The following is a 21,830-nucleotide window of genomic DNA, read 5'->3' on the forward strand; positions in this document are numbered from 1 at the left end:
TTGTGTATTTTAACATAATACTGTACATTTGAAGGCTGTTGAAAACAATATGCTGTAAAATTGATTTTTTGGACTAAAGATGCTATAACAGACCATACCAAGTGGGTGAAAATACGTCATGTTTCTGAAAAAAATCAAAATCTGCTAAACTAAAAGCGGCGATTCCGAGGACCAATTTATTTGTTCCGAGCTGCCTGGCCATCACAAATAATTTGGGATCTGAAATCACTTTTCTTTCTTGCCATGGATGTGAGTGAGAAATAATACCAGACTGACAAAAAAAATTCGCGCCTCGGAAATGTCGCCACTTATCGCGGAATGAAAATTGTTACATTTCTAGTATCAGGGCCATAGGAAGTAAATTCTTTGTAATGCATCTATTCACAATTCGGTTCTAGGGCAACACATACAGAAAATTAAACAATGCCTACTTAAATGCAATGTGTAAGGAAAGATTTGACTTCAAAAAGCGTAGAAGTGTTGTGTATTTAAATGCCGTGTATTTTTCATGAAATCTTTAAAAAGAAAAAGACGTACGACAATGGACTTAGCTTACTTTGCCGTTTCGGTTCAACCGAGGTCACGACCACAGAGAACGACATTCCGCTAACATTTTACGCGAGAATTTCAGCGGGAAAAACACGTCGGTGCGTTGACTTATTTTCAGGAATCGATCTAATAGGAATATTTTTGGATGAGTTTGTGTTCTGCAGCTCTCAATAATTGTGTATCTCCTAATATCACGAATATATTCTATGACTTGCACCTGCAGCATGATAGTCGCTCCATATGCATTTGATCCAGCGTGACTATGAAAAGTTTCCTAGGACTATTATCGTGTTCACCACAATAAAATAATTTTAAACGGCATTGAAAACGATTCTGAAAATTGTGCTTTTATCGGCGGTTGAACTAATCTGAAGTGTGAGAAGGGCATGGCATTCTATGAAAAAGTAACAAATTATTAGGCGTGTCGAGTTTCAACGAACCGAAGTTCATCTCCCAGTTCATCTGTGCTGTCAACGATCCGAAACTTACTTTTAAACTATCCGTCCTAATCATAACATAAAAAGTTAATATAGCGAGTTGTTGTGAAATCTGTCTTGTGTTCATATTATTACTCATCCGTGTTCAGTCATATCATTTCGAAAGCTTCGATCGGCAGTGCGCTGTGCAACGGCGAATGTTGGATGGGAAATGGACTATTCTGACGTTGGTGGCGCTTTACCAGATGTAAGCTAAAATAACGGCATTATTCAAGAAGTTCACGGCTTTTATTCCATAAAAAATACATCTAGATACTATTTTAGCATTTATTTTATCTACTAGCGAAAATGATACCAAAATCACACATTTTTTCATGCCCGCAACCCGCAGCCCGCAGCCCGCAACCCGCAAAATAGCGCATCCGATCACAGACCCCCTGCCACTATGGCAGGCTACACAAGTGCTCTGTGGGTAACGCGACCGACCATACTGCTCTGCACCACCACCAAGCAGCTATCAAGAGACCCCTCAGCCCTCCAAGGAGAGCGACCAGCCACACAGTGACAATCGCAATGCTACAGCCGACAACAGCCAATCAACCTCACTAAACTCTCAGCTGGCTGCACGACCCGTATTAGTCGCCGGTTTAATTTGGGGGGCATAGCTTCTGCAGTGACGCCGCCACAACCACTGCCGAAGCCAGCCTACCTGACTGGCTCACAAAGACACTGAGCAGATGGAGGAGCGACGCGTACCGATCTACATCAAGACACCACGGGAGACCCTCTATGTAACACTCGTACTAAGGTACTCGTGGCTGGCTAACATTTGACACAGGACTCTGTTCTCTCGCTGGACAATTCCAACGATGGAATGGCCCTACACGAACTATAGAGACATGAAACACTAAGAACAATGAACATATACTATGAGACAATTCCCAGTGGCGCATGGTCACCAGGGGGGGGGGGGGGGGGGGCTGTGGTTACTGCCGCACCGCAGTCATACATGCCCGCGGTTTGGCCATAATTTGGGGGGTACTGTCTGGGTCCTGCTGTGGGCGGCCGTAACACGTTGCCCGATGCACGGTACCCAGAGCCTGGTACCGACATCCAGGCCGCTATGACGCCTCGTCGCCCCTGCCATGGCAGTGCATGCATAACCCTGGATTTCGGCCAAACACTTGTCTCCGTGTCATTCCTTTGCGTTAATGGAAGATTGCGAGGGAAATTGATAGGGCTTATCAAACGTGGTCTGCGGTTCATTTTGACGTTTGCTGTAAGATTATGCATGCTTTAGAAGTCTTGCGAGGGAAAATACCCAACTTCATAAACGGCCCTATACACTTACAGTTAGAACAAAAATGTGCATGTTCGTACCATTCCGAACAGATGATCATAGATGACTGAATTCCACATCAAGATACATTTCGTTCATCGATACAAATAAAAAACTTTAAAAGTTTCATTGCCAAAAATTCAATTCATCAAATTGTAAGCATATTGACGTAGCAATCTTTCGTCTCGGCCAGCCGGCCGATCTGATGATCATTACTTTATCAGTTCGAGCCTACCACGTGCCCTTTTCGTAAGATCACATTTCATTTCGAGATACGGTTAGACTTTTTGAAACTACTGTAGGATCGAGCAAAATATAAAACTCACAACGTGTAATTGATCGTTTATTTTAAGAAGAACGCTAATTGAAAATCGTAAATAGAAAACATTGGACGGACTCCGTGCATGCACCACACTGTTAGCCTAGAATTCTATTCGTCCGCTTGCCTCCGTACCTTGAATGTAGTGGGTTGGGAGGTACGGAGGCAAGCGGACGAATAGAATTCTAGGCTACCACACTGTATGTGTGTGCTGAACAGAATTTTACCCTGACCTCATGCACTGACCACCTTTGACCTATTGCAGCCTGCGGAACTTGAGGGATTTTCCCTTTACTCTTGTCTGACCTTTGCGGCCATGCTATGCATTGCTATGGGGAGCTAGCTACTGCTGGAGCGTACTTGTTGCAATGAAGTATCATGGTGATTATCTATACACAAAATATGAAGATTTATTGCTATCGCATTTTTTAGCAAAGAGGGTTTGGCAAATACGCTAAATTTCAAAACTTATCGATCTCCATTAATTTATACCGTACAGATTCGACTGTCAGGACAACACAGCATATCACAAAGTATGAGTAGGCCTAACCGAGTTGTCTGCAGCTCTCACGTGAATCAAAAAACATTGACATAAAATTTGCATAACAGTGCACCAATTAGCATAAATTAACTACGACGTTCGATATCGCGGTGACATCCGTTTATACAACCCCCCCCACATGTTTTCCGTCACCATTGGTTCTGAAAAGGGGTTTTAGAATCAGAGGAATACGGTAGATAATAAATAGTATCAGCACGTACTCCATTTTTGTGTATACTGTACCAGTTACACGGTCCCTCTATCGTTGTACACTATACGTTCAACCTCACGATTTATACCAATTTATTAGCTCTTTATTCACACAATTGAACAGTATTACTCGAGAATTGCGCTGAACAAAAACCGTCAAAAACTACGTCTTCAAGTCGCAGAGAAGGCAAATCGAAAATTTACTTACCGAAGTTTAAACAATCGCCTAGATTAGATCCACGGAGATGTTATGGTGATATGACCATTGTTCAAAGCGACAAGCCGATCTCCACAAGCTGATCTGATCATGACGACGATGACTTTTTACACGTTGTAAACATTGCTTATAGGTTGTACGTACATAGTTAGCGTGTATGAAGTCGTTTCGATGATGTTAAACAGCAAATTTAGGCGAAATTTTGTCAAAATTATAGGGGAAAAATCAGCGACGATTCACTCAGTAATTCAAAGGTCGTAACTGTCCAAAATTTGCCGCTGAGATTTGACCTGTGATTTTTTGCCAATGATCTGACCAATCATAACGAAGTCTTCACATGATCTATGATGTCATCATGCGTGATACTATTACTTCGGTACAAAGTCCTCGCATCGCGATCGCTGCAGTGTACATGAAGTACAGCGGACTTCAAAAGCGTTTAAAAAAGTAAACTGACGGAAAATTTATTTAAAATCTAGAGCGTTTGATCGACTATCCTAGCAACTGTGCATTGAGAGCTCGACACGATGTCAGAATATAGTGGCGAAACCCTACGTAGCATAGCTCCGTATGCCGCTGTGATAACTGTGTACCGTACAAATGTACTACTTGAACTATAGTGTGCCTCTTTCGTTTTACGGGACCCAAGTTTCAATGAAAATCGTTTTCTTTACGACAGAGTGAGATACGAAAACCAACGCATCCATTTAACAATGTTAATTTGTGTTTGCGTATGTTTTTTTGGAGCGTTGAGGTTACACGTAAGTTCCGTGTACAGGCGTACATCCGTACATCGGCAGAGAAGGCAATAAGGAAAATGGATTTACAAGATTTATTCCCGTGTCTTAAAAATTCAAAAGTCGGCGATTTAGTAACTGCACTGATCAAAGTCAATTGATGTTTTTGGAAATAATTGTCGATGAGATAATTTGTAAGGTCAAATATTGTCACAAACGTGATGTAAATCCTATATTTACAAGCAAGCAATGAAATGTTATTGTTATCAATTATTATTTCCTTTGTGGACTACGGCCGATTTTCGAGAGATTTTCGTTGCTGCCATGAATTTAATTTTGAATTTTCTTACGGATTAATTTATCCTTGGCTCAAAAAGTTACCTGATGAGCTAGGAAAACATTTTCATAGGAAGCTTTTGTGGCTGCCTATAGGCTATAGTGTACTCATGAAACAGCATTGTTAATCATCAGAATACCCATTTTAGCAGTTAATAGCTCAATCGCCTCCATCACACATGATCACACTGTGAATGAACTATTACCACTGCAAACCAACGCTCACGTTCATATGTAATCGCTGTGGCATACGTATACCATCTGCAAACTTCATTTCTTTTTATTTTATGTTTTTATATTTGTGATAGACAATACCACAGCAAATATTACTGATCGCCTCTAGTGTGCAACTATATGCATACATGAAAGTCTGATAGCCAAAATGCAAAGTGCAGAGATGCTGCTCCACTCCTATCATTTTCTGTCGCTCTACGGGCCAGATTTGTTGTTAGATATATCTGATCAGCCACAATTATTAGGCCACTAATGTTCCTGCAGAGATGCTGCACAAGTCAAGTAATTTGCTGCCGCTCTGCCGGACAGATTTGTAAGAAAGTGATCTGCCCAGCTAGCGGGGCAGATTCTGCGGGCCAGAAATCTGCCCTGGAACTCTGCAGCTTTAGTCCCAGAACATTCCTGTCGCTCTCCTGCAGCTCTCCTTCGCTCTCCTGCCAAGACCCCATTTTTGTAAGAGAAATGACACATTTTTCCAGTACTTTCTTGAATCTTTGACCCTGCTCACCCCCCGTTGCCTAAATGGAATAGTCTCACTCACGTACGTCCGCCATTCACAGTAAGTGAGGCTACCACAATTCTCCATGATCAGTACACACGGAGATCGCTCACTGAAGTGAAGCAAATTTCCTTCTGTACAGAGAACAATTTAACTCGTCCATATTTCAAAATTCTGGCAACATAGTTCTGATAATCATGATTTTCTGATTTCTCACTGTGAATAATGAGAAGATTAACCCCTTTTCCACGAGGAGATAGCAATTTTGTAATTTTGTCGACATAAATTTTTGACAGCCATACACAATATTTTCAAGGAAACTAAGTGAATAAGTTGCATCTGTGTTGGCAAAAGAAAGGGTATTGATTTTTTTTAATGTTTGTAACAAAGGAAATTTGCATGTCTGACAGGTGGTATGATGAGACCATCTTAGTTTCTGATAACTTTACCATGAAAAGTGTGACATTTTTAGCACCTCCAAACATCGACTTCTCATTCAATTTACTCTTGAATTTTAAACATAATCAATAATTTTGGAACATAATTTTAACAAATAATCCTGAACTTAAAATGTAAGTTGAAAATTGTTAAGAAACTGATTTAAATGAAAAGCCTTTAACAAAAATATCTAAGTGAACAAATCAAGGGGAATTGTGGGTAGCCTCACTTACTGTGCCATTGTTTATTTGCATTCAAGACCACATTGTTTTCATCCTCTAAACATGAGTTTCATTTGTTTGAAGCAATTATCCTTTCATTTGTGAAGACTTTTTCCTGGTGACTTTACAATTTTCACTGCTATGTTGTTGTTTTCACAAGATGTATACAGTTTAATACTGGAATATTGAGTTGTCTTTCCGTGTAGGCAATGCATGCCAGTTCACATTACTGTTGATCAGCAGCATACATGACGTCTTTGTTTCAAGTTTGGGGATTTTTTCGATGCTGAAATTTCACCAAATTGTCACTTCTATATTCAGAGAATTTGTAATCAATTTCTTTGGATGTGTAAGTCGATTTTGAAAGCGATAGAAATTAGATCGAGTGGTGTTGAAAAAATCGTGCATAAAATTAGCATAAATTAAGCGACCATGGCGGATGGGGTTGCTCGAGTATAAGCCCCTCCCCTAGTTTTAACCGCCGTTTAGTGTTGCTGAACCAGGGACTTATACTCGGACGTGTACGGTAATTTTATCTCTTGAGTCATCATCCTTGTGTAATTGGTTAAGTTTGTAAGTTGTTCCAGATATGGATGCACCAGTTGTTCCAGAAGAAAACAATGTTTACTTTTCCCTGTAGGTTTCTGAGTTAATGATTGTATGTTGAAATCTCTCCATGTATCTGGTGTATGGGCTAAATGTAAACATTGGTTGCATGGTATATTTCAGTCTATGTCAAATATTGTAAATGAAAAATCAAGAACAGTTTGCTATGTGCATGTAAAAGATGAACAAATTTCTCAATACATAAACTGCCTTGCAGATTGATTGTCTTACAAATTATCACAGAGGTAGAAAAGGAAAAGAAACTAATCAAATTGCTTTAAAGTGGTGTCTGTCAAGTTTGCAAAAGACATTTGGATCCGTTGCGTGATTTGGCTGCATATTGAATTTTGTGAAAATGACAATTTAATCATTAAAAATCTTTGCAGAACTGAAACACTGATTAAACTGAAATTTTACTCATATCTTCCTAACTGTGAGCACTTTAAAGATTGTGAAAGGCATTACGATTGGTCGAGCAGTTTGCCGCCATATTGGATTTTGCATAAAATATATGATTACCAGCAAATCCCATAATAATAGTAACTATGAGCTAAAATGTCCAAAATCCTTCTTTACAAGAACCAAAAGACTTTTCAAGCTCAAGATTTTGCACATAATATTATCAGTGCAAAGAACTTGTAACCATGGCAACCGCTTGGGCCCACAAACGCTGCTTGCAGCTTTAATTTTTTCTTCTAATTATTTTGCTAAAAACGAAATAAAGAGTATTCGTAAAATGTAGCTGAATATTTGTAAAGTAACGCATAAGCGCGAGTACCGCCACTGTCTTTGTACTTGATGATTGGCCCATTCACATCGTTGGGGCGCTCAGTCCCGCAGAGTACTGTTTTTAACGCTTTGCGGGACGTTCCCTTCAGAGTCCCATACACAGCACAGGATGTCCCTTAGAGTGCGCGCCATATATTGCAGTTTGCGTGTCCCGCACTTGGTCCCTCACTTGTCAGTTTTTTAGTCTCCGAATACCTCCATAGCTGCAACATTTAAATTACATAATATAGATTATGACAGACATGTTTTAAGTTTCATCAATCACTATCGTATCTTGGATACCATATTTACATTGGTCGTATGGGTCCCATACGACATTTGAGCACATCAGTTCCATTGCTTGAAAAACGACTTAGACCTACATGCACCAGTCAAAAAAAACAGTGACAATACGACATAATGCCGGATGGTTTACTCAGGAAATATATTCTTTGAAGCGAGAAAAACGAAAAGCTGAGCGGCGCTGGTGGAACACTAAACTGACGTCCATAACGACATATACAGAAGTTTGTGCAGTCAGGTCAATCAGTTAATCAATACTGCCAAGAAGGACTATTTTGCTGAACTGATAAAGAGAAGAAAATCGATAAGAAGTCATTGTTTGTGATCATAAATTCATTATTACACAGGAAAAAGGAGTCACCGTTGCCATCACACACCTCATCTCAGCAACTCGCTGATCGTTTTTGTGACTTTTATACTGAGAAGATTCATAAAATACGATCCCAACTTCAACCTCACCAACTATCCAATCGTCCACCTGAAGAAAACAGGATCATCAAAAAGAATTCTAATTTTACTATAACCCAAACGGGATTCGAACCCCCACACACTCACGGCAACATCGCCTAGCTGATACTGGCCTCACACAAAACCAGTCAGAATCTCATACCTTTTCCTCAGTAACTATCAAGGAAGTTAATGACACTATCTTATGGTCTTCAAACAAAGCCTGCAGTCTTGACCCTGTTCCCACAGATCTCCTAAAGAAAATTAGAGTCTTCATATCATCTCTCCTGTTATAAACCAACATATAGTGAACTTATTGCTGTCCACAGGCTGCTTTCCAGATTATTTCAAAACAGCTGTTATATTTCCCCTCTCGAAGAAGTCGAATCTTGATCATGATATACTAAAAAACTACAGACCGGTATCAAACCTGCCATTTCTTTCAAAAGTTATCGAGAAGATTGTTTCTAAAAGTTAATTCATCATCTACATATCAGCGAGCTTGACAAATCAGTGCAGTCTGCATACAAAGAAGGACATAGTACTGAACTGCCCTGGTACGAGTTCAAAATGACATACTAATGGCATGGATCAACAAAAAATTGTCATGCTTGTCCTCCTTGATTTATCATCAGCCTTTGACACCATTGACCATGCCCTTCTGCTTTCTCGTATGTCTCAAATGGGTATCAATGGTTCTGCTCTGGCCTGGTTTGAATCCTATCTTAGCGATCGTTATCAGAAAGTTTGTATAGGGAACTCTTTTTCGAAACCGCAGAAGTTGAAATTTGGTGTACCTCAAGGCTCAGTGTTGGGACCAATTCTGTTCATCATATACATGTCTCCACTTGGAAATATCATCCGGCGACACAATATACAGTTCCATCTATTTGCTGATGATACTCAGTTGTATTTAAGTTTCAAAGTAAGAGACACTCACATAATTTCCTGAAGCTAAACTCTAATAAGACTGAACTGCTGTTTTTTGGATCACGACCTAAACTTTCCCTTTTCAAATTTCCGAGTATTCAAATTAATGGTTGTACTTTTATGCCAACTGCAACTCCCAGAAATCTTGGAGTTCAATTTGATCGTCTCATGAATATGGATCGCCACATTACAGAAACCTGTAAAACAGCCTATTTTCACATCAGAAGTATTAGTCATATCAGAAAGTACCTTACAGAGGACACTGCTAAATATCTTGTCCACACACTGGTGACATCTCGGATCGATTATGGAAACAGTCTCCTTTACGGCATCAACCAGACTAATTTGAGTAAACTGCAGCTTGTTCAAACACTGCAGCCCGTCTTATTACAAAAACCAGGAAATTTGACCACATTACTAGAACTTTAGCCAAGCTGCACTGTTACCAGTCTGTCAGCGGATTGAATACAAAATTTTGCTGCTTACTTTCTGTGCCTTACACGGTAATTCTCCGTCATACATTAGTGACCTGTTAAGCATCTACCAACCCAATCGACATCTTCGATCTGGAAATAAATATCTGTTGTTGTTTCTAGATGCACTTCTAAAACTTTTGGAGATCGCGCATTTTGCAGGCTGTATGGCACCAAGGCCAACTTAAAGAGTCTACGTCAATTGAGAGTTTTAAAAAAGAACTGAAAACTTATTTGTACACTAAGGCTTACAAATCATACATGTAAAAATTTTCTTGTTTTGTAAAGCGCCTATATGGGCAGTTTTTGGATATATGGCGCTATATAAAATTTTTCATTTATTATTTAACAAGCGGCAATATCACAAACATAATAATCAACCCTTAACCTCGTCTGGCATTCTTGGCTATGTTTTCAACAGGGGACTCCCTCAGGAGCATGTGCAGCACGACGACCACTGCGCTTTAAGTATCCATGATGTAATATAATGTTACAGTCTTTATTCTCTTAGACATAATGAAAGTAATCAGTTCTAGTTTAAACATCAAGCCTACAACAGTGTCTATCCCTGTGTCCACACACATCACACGCACAGACACATCACACCAATGACTGTATCCCTTTAATGTGGTCACATTGTTTTATGTTATGACCTATTTATTTTTTGTTTTTGTCAGTACAAAATGTTGCAATCAGACATGCCAGTGGAAGAAGAACAACCACTAGGTAAGATTGGTAATGTCATGAACAATTTGTTTAAATGAAATTGTTCTCTGATTAGTAACCATGTTTGTCAATATTTTGTTTCATTCCAGAATCTGTATGCATTTTCTCCACTTTTAATAACAGTTTGAAATGGTAAAAATAATATGTCTGATGCTACTTTAACTGATACCATGTTAAGAATGGGATCTATAGCAAGTATTTTCTAATCATGGATCTTATTTTGTCCCAAAAATGTTGTATCTCAATGCAATGAAAAATATATGCTGTACGATCTTCCACAACGTTACACTTGTCACATAGAGGAGATGCTCTTAATTTCTCATTTGAATAATTTGTACCCATTTGGTAAGATACAATGAATAAACTTAAACATAAAATTACAAAGATTTTTATCCATGGCACATTTCATACATCTATTACCCCAAAACAAAATCCCAGTTCAACTATTTTAAAATGCATTTTCTAATCAACATACCTTCTACAGAAGATTTCTTACTTTTCTTTTCAATAAGTTCAAATACAATTGTTTAACCTTAATATTAACATCAATTGTGGTCATGTCCATTTCAGTGCTCGATTCAGATAAAGGCTTAGCCAAGGTCTTAAAGCGTTTGATAAAATAAAAAATTCACTAACATAATTACTCTTATTAATAAGTATATTTGTTATCTTATCAAAATCTGTTTTATTACCTGTGACTGTGTTTTTCACGAAAATAATACCTGATTTGATCCACTCAGGGAAAAACAAAGTTTTGTTTTTAAAACGAATAAATTGATTGGACCATATGACTTCCTTAAGTAAGGACTCTGCCGTATTTGGTGCTTTCACCTGTCTTTCAAGGCATTCGTGCATAAATAAAATCATTTCTCTGTAAAAAGAAGGAAGAGCAGTGGTTTCAGGACAATCTTTAGGTTTTGTAAAATTGCTATAAAAACAAATGTAGTCAATATAGTTTTTTTCTAAATACAAATTTGGAATAAGCGTCCAACTGGGTTTCTCTCCTCCATCTGTATGTATATACTTACACAAGCGCATTGACCATGACGCTTTAAGTGCCTTATTTTGCTCTAAAATATCAACCATTCTGATTCCACCTTTCTTATAATCTCCAATAATTGTGTTTCGTGCAATTCTGTGCGTTTTCGAGTCCCATAAAAAATTAAAGAACAACACATCTATTTGTCTCAGTTGATGAGGTGAAAAATCTAACATAGAAAGTGGATAAATACATTTCGACACTGCAAAAGTTTTTAAAATTGCAACTTTCCCATACAAAGTAAGTTTTCGATTACTCCATACTTTAAGCGTGTTAGACGCTTTTTGGAGTGTTTCCTGCCAGATCAACTCTTTACAAAGTTGGATACTGGTGTGGAAATACATTCCTAAAGACTTGATGGGTTTATCAGACCAGCTTATTCCAGCAATTATATCACTCCTGGTCTTCCATTTACCTATCCATAGACAAGCTGTCTTTTTGTGAATTTAACTGTGTACCGGCAACTTCACCACATCTCTTCACTGTACGAAGTGCTTCATACACACTATTTTCATTTGCTAAGAATAGGGTTATGTCATCAGCTTCTTGGGAAATTTTAATCTGTGTTGATCTATTAATTGATTTATCTTGGATGGCAATACCATTGATATTATCGTTACTACGGATTGCAGTTGCAAGAATCTCGACCACCAGTAGGAATAATATCGCTGACAAAGGACACCCTTGCCTAATATTTTTCCTCTGGAAGGCTGAAAAGGTTAATCACTGCAGATAGATTACCATTATAAATCGTATTAACATGACTGATAAAGTTATCACCAAAATTAAATTTCTCAAGTGCTTTGAACAAAAGGCATGTTCTACTGTATCGAAGGCTTTTCTAGAGTCGAGAAATAAAATGGCACACGGTAAATCCTCAATATCAGTATAATGAATGATGTCGTACACCAAGCGTATATTTCGTCCGATGTACCTTCCAGGAATATACGCAGTTTGATCAGAATGAATGATTTATGAAGTACTCTCTTCATTCCGTTAGCAGGGTAAAAGTAAGAATTTTATAATAATTTGCTCACGTGTTCACACACGTGAGCATATGGTTTAGCCATGTCTGTCTGTGTGTGTGTGTGTGTCTGTGTGTCTGTATCCCCATTATCTCAAAAACGGCTGAACGTATTTCAGTCAAATTTGGTAGACATCTTCAGAATTCAAATGGCTAGAACTGAAAAGGTTTTGGTGGGCGTGGCTTGGATATTAATGAAGTTATGAAAGTTTTAATTTTTCTGTTACGCCGCGTATGACAAGTGAAAACAATCGACTGTTTGAGGGCGCTGTGAAATGAGCTGGTCCAGGTTGGCTACAGCTGGATAGCTCTGGTTTCAACCACGGTCCCTCCGTGTTTCAACCTCGTATTGAACATTAAAAATATGATATTTTATTACTCATTCAACTCACTATTCAAGATAAAATATCGTTTAGCAAATTAGCTTTACCCTTGGTGATTGATTGTTTCTCTCGCTGCTCGATCGCCAGAAATGAGTACATACGTTCTCTACCTAGCCTCATGGCATGGCATTATCACTCGCCCCGATCCCTAAATATGGAAGTGCTGATGAATAATAACTTTGGGTCAAAGGTATTGAAGTGTCCAATCAGGTTCGTGCACAGAGTCCAAGGCCATGACCTACTTCATGTACTTCTGCCGTGTTTTGATTTTGCTTCGCCAAGAAACGTGCTCGCCATTGTCCATAAAAGTATGTTTGCTCTCCTTTGTAACCATTTTTAAATTCTGACTGTGTCACATTAAAAAGGTGAGGTTGTTTGTGAAACAAATTCCGGGATAGGCCTTGGAATGCATACGATCGGCATCGCGGCAGTGCATGTAGCGTACCATGCTTGTGTAACTGCCGAGCTCAACGTGCATTCACGGTTGATACTCATGTACAATCATGATGTGTTCAATTCCGATGAAGATTCATAAGTCTTACTTTTGCAGTCTTTTTTTCCGTACGATAATCCCGACAATACGTGTTACTGTTAGACGAGGTGGCCATTTTATGATAAGTTTCAATACTGCACAGCTACATAGCGTCACTATCGTGTGATCGAGGTACAGCGTTGTTGAACGGGATACAGAAACTCTGCAGAGGGAGAAACGATCGTTGACATGAACAGTCAATGTACTTCAGCACGTAGTCCGCAGATAGCGGATTGAGAAAATAAACGTGTCCCAGTAAATAACGGAATATTTATGTACATTAACTCGATATTAATCAAATTTCCAGCTCATCGCAAAAAATGTATTGCAAAGATTAATTTGTCACTGACAAATACTGCACTGTATGGAAAAAACAGTCTGTAGAATAGTTCAACTTCAAGTGGTACTACCCGAGACAAACACTTGTGTTGTCAATTTTGATTTCATTTCATAAACTTCATACTTCATCGAGTATCGTGTATTTCAGCCTTTGTGAAGCCATTTTATTGATATTTTCAATTTTTGTCTTGGCTTTGTTGTGGAACATGTTGAATCGTCTCCGTGGACATGTAGGCACTAGGCCATGGTGCAAACATTCAGCGGCCAAATTATCGTTTCGAAGCAAACAGTTCTATCAAAGAAACACCATCGATTCTCTCTAGCAAAGTTGCGTTAAATATTCAGTAAAATGTCACATAACGTTAAAAGTGTGACGGGGTCGAAGTGACTTGGGTACCTGGGGTCGACCAAAACCAGTGTGAATTACTGGGGTCAAAGCGGACAGCGGTCGGGATATGTAGTCAGGATGACGTGTTCCCCAAGCGAGCTACCTTCAGAAGTCTGTTTCATCGCAAAAAACGTCAACTTTTAAAACCCGTCATTTATTTACTGATGTTATTCTCAGCATCACAAACATATACGCCTCTGCTATGTATCACAGCAAATAGTTATATTTGAGCGCCCCGTAAATGGGATCCTCGTTTTTTTGCGAACCCGAAGTGTGTCTTGCTCAATGCATTTCCTACCCATAGCGAGGGAAACTGCCCCGCTTTCCCATGCTCCCATGCACCTTTTTTCAATGCCAGTGCAACGCTATCTGTGCAAAATTTGTGGTGGTATGCTCCCGTGTGATGGAAAACCTCTCTTATTCTAACAATGACGTAGTTGACTTTGGACTTCGATTTCGTAAATGTGATGTCCATGCAGTGAGTTTGGGTTGGCGCGCTTATAATGCAATCTTCGCCCGCCTGCGGTCCGATATCCCGCATAAGGCATGAGACCACTAGAAAGATTGCAAGAAACCCGTATTTCAACTCTGTTGTCATTTTTAGTTGCTTTCACTGCTTATCGGAGAGGTTTTTCCAGGATTGGAAGCCGTGGGAATGTAAATCTATATCTTTCTCTGTACTGCGCCCTTATAGATCACCTCTAACTCCTGAAAACAACAGTAGAAATCAAAACCACGGTCCATTTGCAAGCAAAGAGTTCAAAGATCATTTTCTGCATGCGGGAAAATTTGGCCACCGATGAAATTTTTTGTCTCAAAGCGTTAAAGTTGAGTATGCGAAATCTGTGTTGCTGGAAGCCTTTTTGTTTGCCAAGGACCTAAAAGTGGGCCACCTGATTGGCCCACACGATGGCATAGTGTACATTGAAGATACTATGATATAACATTATCGAAAGTCATTAACTAGTTTTATTTCAGCCAATTCCTTATTTGCATATGTAATGAACATTTCTAATTAGGGATATATATATCTGAATTGACTCAACCAAAGTTGATAAATCTTGCTACATATATTTCAGATACTATAATACATGCTATTGAAATTTGTGAAGAATTTTTGCTTCAGCCAATTTCTAATTTACATATTTGATGAACTTTCTTAATTAGCGATATTTATCTGTATTGACTTGACCAAAGTTGACAAAACTTGCTATGTACATTAAAGATACTATGATACAAGATTATTGAAAGTCATTTGACATTTTTTTTCAGCCAATTCCCAATATGCATATTTAATGAACCTTCCAAATTAGGGATATATACTGGCATTTACTTGATAAAAGTTGGCGAAACATGCTGTGTACATTGATCATTATACCAGGTTATAACAGTATTGAAAGTCATTTTGCATTTTCATGTCAGCTAATTCATAATTTGCATAAATAGCTAACAAGCTTTCACGGTTTGGCATATAGAGCTTGAAGGACTTGACCAAAGGCAATTACACATGCTATATTGTGATACAATGACAGTACTCGAAGAAATTAATTATTTTTATTTCAGCTAATTACATATTTGAATACTTAATGACCTTTAGAATTGATCTGTGGTGAAATTCATTATGTTGATCATAACACTTTAAATGTAGCAAAGCATGTAGCAAAGGTTCAAACTTGCACATAAATGCAATATATAATGAAACACGTGAGCATTTCCAGTTCATATTTGGTTTTAAAACTGTTTTAAACAGGCTGATTGGACGCCAGTTATCGAGATTTGTTCTTTCATTCTTTTTGTACAAAAGTCTAAGAACAGCAATGCATTGGCTATGACTAAGCGTTCCTTTCTCAGACATTCACTGATTGACTGGCAGACGATATCCCCAATAGACTCCCAAAACGTTGGTAAAATTCAGTCGGTAGACCATCTAACTCAGGCGTTTTTTTCTTTTTCATTTGAAGACTGCGCTTTTTGCACTCGTTTATCAAGATTAGGCTATCCAAGAACTGTTTATCCTCATCTGATAACACATTGTCAACCTTAATTTGATCTAGATACTGTGTAATGTTATCAGGAAGTGGCTTACGAGAGGTGAACAAATCGCGATAATAATCAACAAATTGAGTTTCTAAAATCTCACTATTACCAGAAATTTCCTTGTCTTTATAAATTAATTTACTATAGCATTACTACATCTTCTCTTGCGTTCCAAATTCAGAAAGAACTTGGATGCTCTTTCACCTTCTTTGACCCACTTTGCCCGCGCACTGATCTGTGCTCCACGAGCTTTTCTTTATACCGGTACATTCTAACCGAGCTTTCACATGTGAATACTCATTAAGCACTTCTTCATTGAGAGTTTCATCGATCAACGCATCTAATACTTTCAATTTTTCTTCTAGACCCGTCATTTCATTTGTTTGAGATTTTGCTCGATCTTTGCAGTAATTGATAGTGAACTCTTTTACTCTCATCTTTATAATTTCAAGCTTTAAGCTTGCAGACATATTCACTACGTACATTGTTAATGTTAATGTTAGTAGCATCAGATAATACAGCTGTCAATCATATATTATCAATTGCCATGCATGTGATCTTTAAAGCATGGTGTCTAAATAAGTTAAATGTACACATTTTATTTCAAACACACTCAAGCTTTTTATTCTGTGTGAAAGCTATATAAATGAGACTAAAGCTAAAGAAAAGTTGGAAAAAACTGTATATGAATTACAAAAAAATATTAAAAAGCAAGAAAATTATTTATTTACATAAAACTTTTGGTATCTCTACTGAAATGTGATTTTCGTCAGTAGTTGACACTTCATACTTAAGACCTTTTACATGTTGTATTGATACTTACTTCAATAACTTTTAAATAAAGGGAAAAAAAACATAAATAAATTATATGTCTGTTTCCATTAACTCCTTTTGAGTATATTTTTTGCCTGTCCGTGCATAATGACATATTTCCGAAAGCAAATGTAGTTCATTCATATCAGAACTATATGTCGTTCAAGTGTTTTTAGTGGGAAAATAACAAATTGCTTGCTATTTTAATAATTAAAAAAAATTCAGATAATTATTTAACGGGATGAATATATGAAAATTACAAGTAATCGTGTACAAAGTGACAATAGTTCCCAATGTGCTATGTTCCTGTGGGAAAAAAAAGTGTATTTCAACCTGAGAGTGAGAAATAAGGACTTTTTGAGCCTAAGTCACTTGTAGGGAAAGGGTGGCTTGGACAGAGAGACATGCTGAGAGTTCCCACAAATCTATTACTCAAGTCGTGCGCAAAGAAAAGCTTGCCTTACTGACTCCTTCCAAAGATCTAAATAGTCAAGACCATCCCATATAATAGTATATTCTTTTCTCACAAAACAGGTATGAACACTCTTTGGTTGCTGTCACACTTGCAGAAGCCAGAATTGACGAAAAAAGTACAAGTGCAACTTTTATATGGAAGAAAACCAGAATTAAACATGAAATTTGAAGAAATTGCTGCATTCATTTATGAGGAATACATGACGGAAATATATCCACAAGAAGGAAAGACTATTTATGAATTAGCCCAGACTGTCCTCGATAAAGTAAGCTTTTCTATTGTATGTTCATGCGAAAGAATTGTTTCAAATGGCTTTCATCCGAAATCACCTGTAGATAAAGTGGATATTTGATTTTTGATATTTTTTTTTCTACAAAAAAAACTACATTTTTGGCTGTCAATTAAAAACTTTAAAATTGAAAAAAATTAAAATTTTAAAAAATTTAAGGTTTCAGAGAATAGTGTCAAGTTTTGGACTTAAAGGTAAATGAAAAGAAGAAACAAATTCTAAAAATAGCGTCAAGGACACTGAAGCTCCTCAAGTGTGAGGCCAGTTAAAGTAGTTGGTTGTTGGTAAGCAGTAATTGACTTGGAGGCATGGGTTGGGATACGGGATACACAAGATTGTGTTAGATACATTTAATTGTATATACGGCATGATTTGGCGCATTATATAAAAATAAGTTGCATACATTAACACCAATCTATTCTGATGGAGTATGTGGCGGTTTATTATTAGGCCACTAGTAAAGTGAGTAAGCGCCATTTACTGCATGGAATGCAGGAGAGCCACCGTAATTTCTCTGTCAGCACTCTAGTGAAAATTTCTTCATTGTGTTTTTCAACATTAAATTTGTAGTATACAAGTGAATTGCATTTTCACATTGATCTGCTTGACCAGAAATTCATCAGCCTTTTGCTGAAGTAGGTTTATATCTTCTTGTGTATATTGGCCAACTCTGAGACGATTAAGTAATTCTGCAAAATGTTTACCATCTGTCTGTCTGCACAGGCGCAATAGAGAAATAAATATGCAAAAAAGATGAAAGGCTACAGTAGTATTTGTGAAATCGAGCTCAAAGGTCATCGAAGTCATGTGACATTTTGTCAAAAATTGTATCCCATAGTTATCCCTATATACCAAAAATCAGACCTCTAGCTCTATTGGCTTGCCCAGAATTAGATATGTGCATAATTAATAAGGTACAGGATATGGCACCATACGGTCTCCCATCATACCAAATGTGAAGGGTGTAGCACTTGTGGTTATTGAGTTATGGCCATATATGTATATTTGGGTTCAAAGGTCAGCCAGGTCACATAATATTTTGTCAAAAAAAATTGTATCTCATAGTTATCCCTATATACCGAAAATCAGACTTCCAGCTCTATTGACTGGCCCAAAATTAGATACATGCATAATTAATGAGGTACAGGATGTGTCATCATTAGGTGTCCCATCATACCAAATATGAAGAGTGTAGCCCTTGTGATTACTGAGTTATGAAGAAATATCTATATTTGATTTCAAAGGTATAATTGAGGTCACGTGACATTTTGTCAAAAAAATGACTCTAATGACTCTGTACACACGCGCACACGATATGATCCAATATGGCCGCCATGCGGCCATTTTATTAGGATTTTTTTCATGTACAGAGCCATAACTCAGACATGTTTTCAAACCGATTTTAGCAAAATGGTACGGCAAGGACATTGACCTAATAGTATGTCATACATATACACGTCAATTTGTTTTACGATATGATCCAATATTGCCACATGCTGGCCATTTTGTTACAATTTTTTCATGTCCTAGCCATAACTCAGGCGCATCTCAACCAATTTATTCAAAGTTGGTAATAGGACATTCACCTATTTCATACATACCGGTATGCTCGTCATTTGTTTCACGTCATGTAGCGGTATCATGTCAATAATTGAAGTTTCGTAATTAATAGGCTGATATGTCAGGAAATACTGCATCAAATTTCATGAAACTTGGTACAGATGTTAAGCTCACATTGCTTTAACAGTGAGAAGACATTTATCAGTGTCATTTTAGTTAAAGGGACATTAGCTGTAACTTTTGACAAATTTTTCACTACTCTGTTTCAATGTATTAACTACAGAATTATACTATAATCCGATCATCATGACCAATGCCCGGTGTCCTGCTTGCCAACACGGCCTGTTATTGTTGATAAATGTATTCTAGTCCAGACCTGAATACATGATATAAACAATAACAATGCAGATTATACTCATATAGGTATATTTATGAGCTAAATATTCGGAATTTCTCCATGGTTCAGGGATTCAAACCAGAAACTGCAGATGATACACAGAAACAAACAAAATAAAAAAATGACCAAAGTTACAGCTAATGGATCTTTATTTGTAACTGCATGAACTTTCCTAATTAAAGTGATATATCCCCAAATACTGCGTCAAATTTGATGGAACTTGATACAGATGTTGATCTCATTAGTGTTGTAAATATTTACATTTGGCGTATGAGCACAGTTCGTATGGCTGAATCCCTGTAATGTGGTCACATTTTTAGCTAATATTTGATATAGTATATAAATACCAACAAGAGCTTATATGGTGAGTTGATGGCGTCTGTATGTCTCTATGTATGTGGGTATGTATGTGCGGATGGATGTCCATCACACGCAAAAGCTCCCATACCGCCATAGCTACTATCTCAGTATTTGGTGTACAGGTAGATGCAGGGGTTGAGATGTGACGTTGTTCAAATGAACATGTCAGTGTCAAAAATATGCAAATGAGGTAAGAAAAAGGGGAAATCCTGCAAATGTGCAGGAGTGGTGGCAGTACTAGTAACTAAAACAGCCACACAACACACCTGAGCGAGAGGTTTTTGACCTTTAACCTACTTGTATGCAGGGTACCTAGCTATTATGTTACGGAGTGGTGGCAGTAACTGAAACAGCTTATTAGTCATTTCTCTGTCATTGTTTATGAACTGTGACATATTAGCAGACCTGCTCAAACCATGGATGTGTATTTTTGTAATCCATATGGTTGAAACATTCTCTTCTGCTATGCATGTTGCTTAAGTTGACCTTCAGTACCTAAAGTTTCAGACCTTATTTACTTTTGTCATTCTTGTTTTTCTGGTTTAAATATTTCTTGTTGTTTTTCTGGTTGTACTGTGCAGAAATCATTGTCATAACATCAACGTAGAATTTTCCTGTACTGAACAGATAGAAACAACACTTATGATGATCTTTGGTATGTACCAATTCTGATCAAATTTGAGCAACACCGTATAATTGCGGTATTTTAGCTCCTCAGTTTTACATACTGAGGAGCTATTAGAATTGAAAACCAGGATGGCGGCGTCAACTTTTACTTCCTGCTGTCAAGATTTGCATCAACTTCCTTCTGTCAAGATTTGGCGTCAACTTTTACTTCCTTCTGTCAAGATTTGGCCATTAATTTCCGTCTGTGTGTCCATGTGTCATGGTGGTGGCCAATTACAGTGAAATTTGATCAAGCTGCAGAACTTCATTAACCAAGGTGTTGTTTTAATAGATGTGTATCAGCAATTTTTACAACATTAACACAGCAGGGCTTTATGTGGTCTTGATTACATCTTCAATCAGCTACATGCTCTCAGTTACACAACACACCAGGGCCACGTCCATGAATGTCAGACAGAGAAACATAAACAAATCACCACACTTTGCAATGTCATGTATCTTTCATTTTTATTTGTGATGAACAAGTGAGCGTGAAAGTTCAGGTAGCTTTGGGAATTGACCGGCTAGACCAGCATCATATAAACTTACATGTTCAAAATACATTTGTAAATGTATTCGTGGAGTTCCTGATTGGACTCAATGGTGCACTGCAAGAACCTTTTCAACATAACGATTCTAATAAAACGTGAAAAAAGACAGTTTGTTACAAGGCATCCTTTTCACTAAAACACTGGCAAACATGATTATGATGTGTTCTATTACTTGTAGCTCATTTATTTATACCATTTAGACAAATTTTTCACTATTATTTCTATTTTTAGCTTTAAGGTATTTTTAAAGTTGTAACAGCTCTAGTACTTTCTCTTTCGTTCTGTTTTTGGAGGTATACTGTGATGAGAATGTTCCCTCACAGTATTTCATGATTCGATTCATTTGTAAGAACTAGGATTGCAATGATTAGACCGTTGTAAGCAACAGATAACTTATCATTGTGTCCAATTGTCAGGAATTCCCAAAATTGTTTAATATGTAGATTCACTGAGACTGGACTAGCGAAAATTTCAAAACCTTCCTGAACTTTCAAGCTCATTTGTTCATCACGAATAAAAAAGAAAGATACATGACATTGCAAAGTGTAGTGATTTGTTTATGTTTCTCTGTCTGGCGTACAGTGGTACAGTGGAGTGGCCCTGGTGTGATGTGTAACTGAGAGGTGTAGCTGATTAAAGATATAAAC

The 21,830-nt window shown here is 37.7% G+C and overlaps 1 protein-coding gene across 1 annotated transcript in view; it reads left to right on the forward strand.

Annotated features, from left to right (window-relative positions):
- Window positions 1-21,830, forward strand: part of LOC139152270 (uncharacterized) — a 186,530-nt gene that overhangs the window by 153,073 nt on the left and 11,627 nt on the right. The window contains exons 7-8 of the mRNA XM_070725413.1: window positions 10,282-10,330; window positions 17,420-17,625. Of these exons, the coding sequence (XP_070581514.1) occupies window positions 10,282-10,330; window positions 17,420-17,625 (255 nt within the window). The remainder of the gene's footprint in view (window positions 1-10,281; window positions 10,331-17,419; window positions 17,626-21,830) is intronic.

Source organism: Ptychodera flava, chromosome 15 (assembly GCF_041260155.1).
Source record: "Ptychodera flava strain L36383 chromosome 15, AS_Pfla_20210202, whole genome shotgun sequence".
NCBI lineage: Eukaryota > Metazoa > Hemichordata > Enteropneusta > Ptychoderidae > Ptychodera > Ptychodera flava.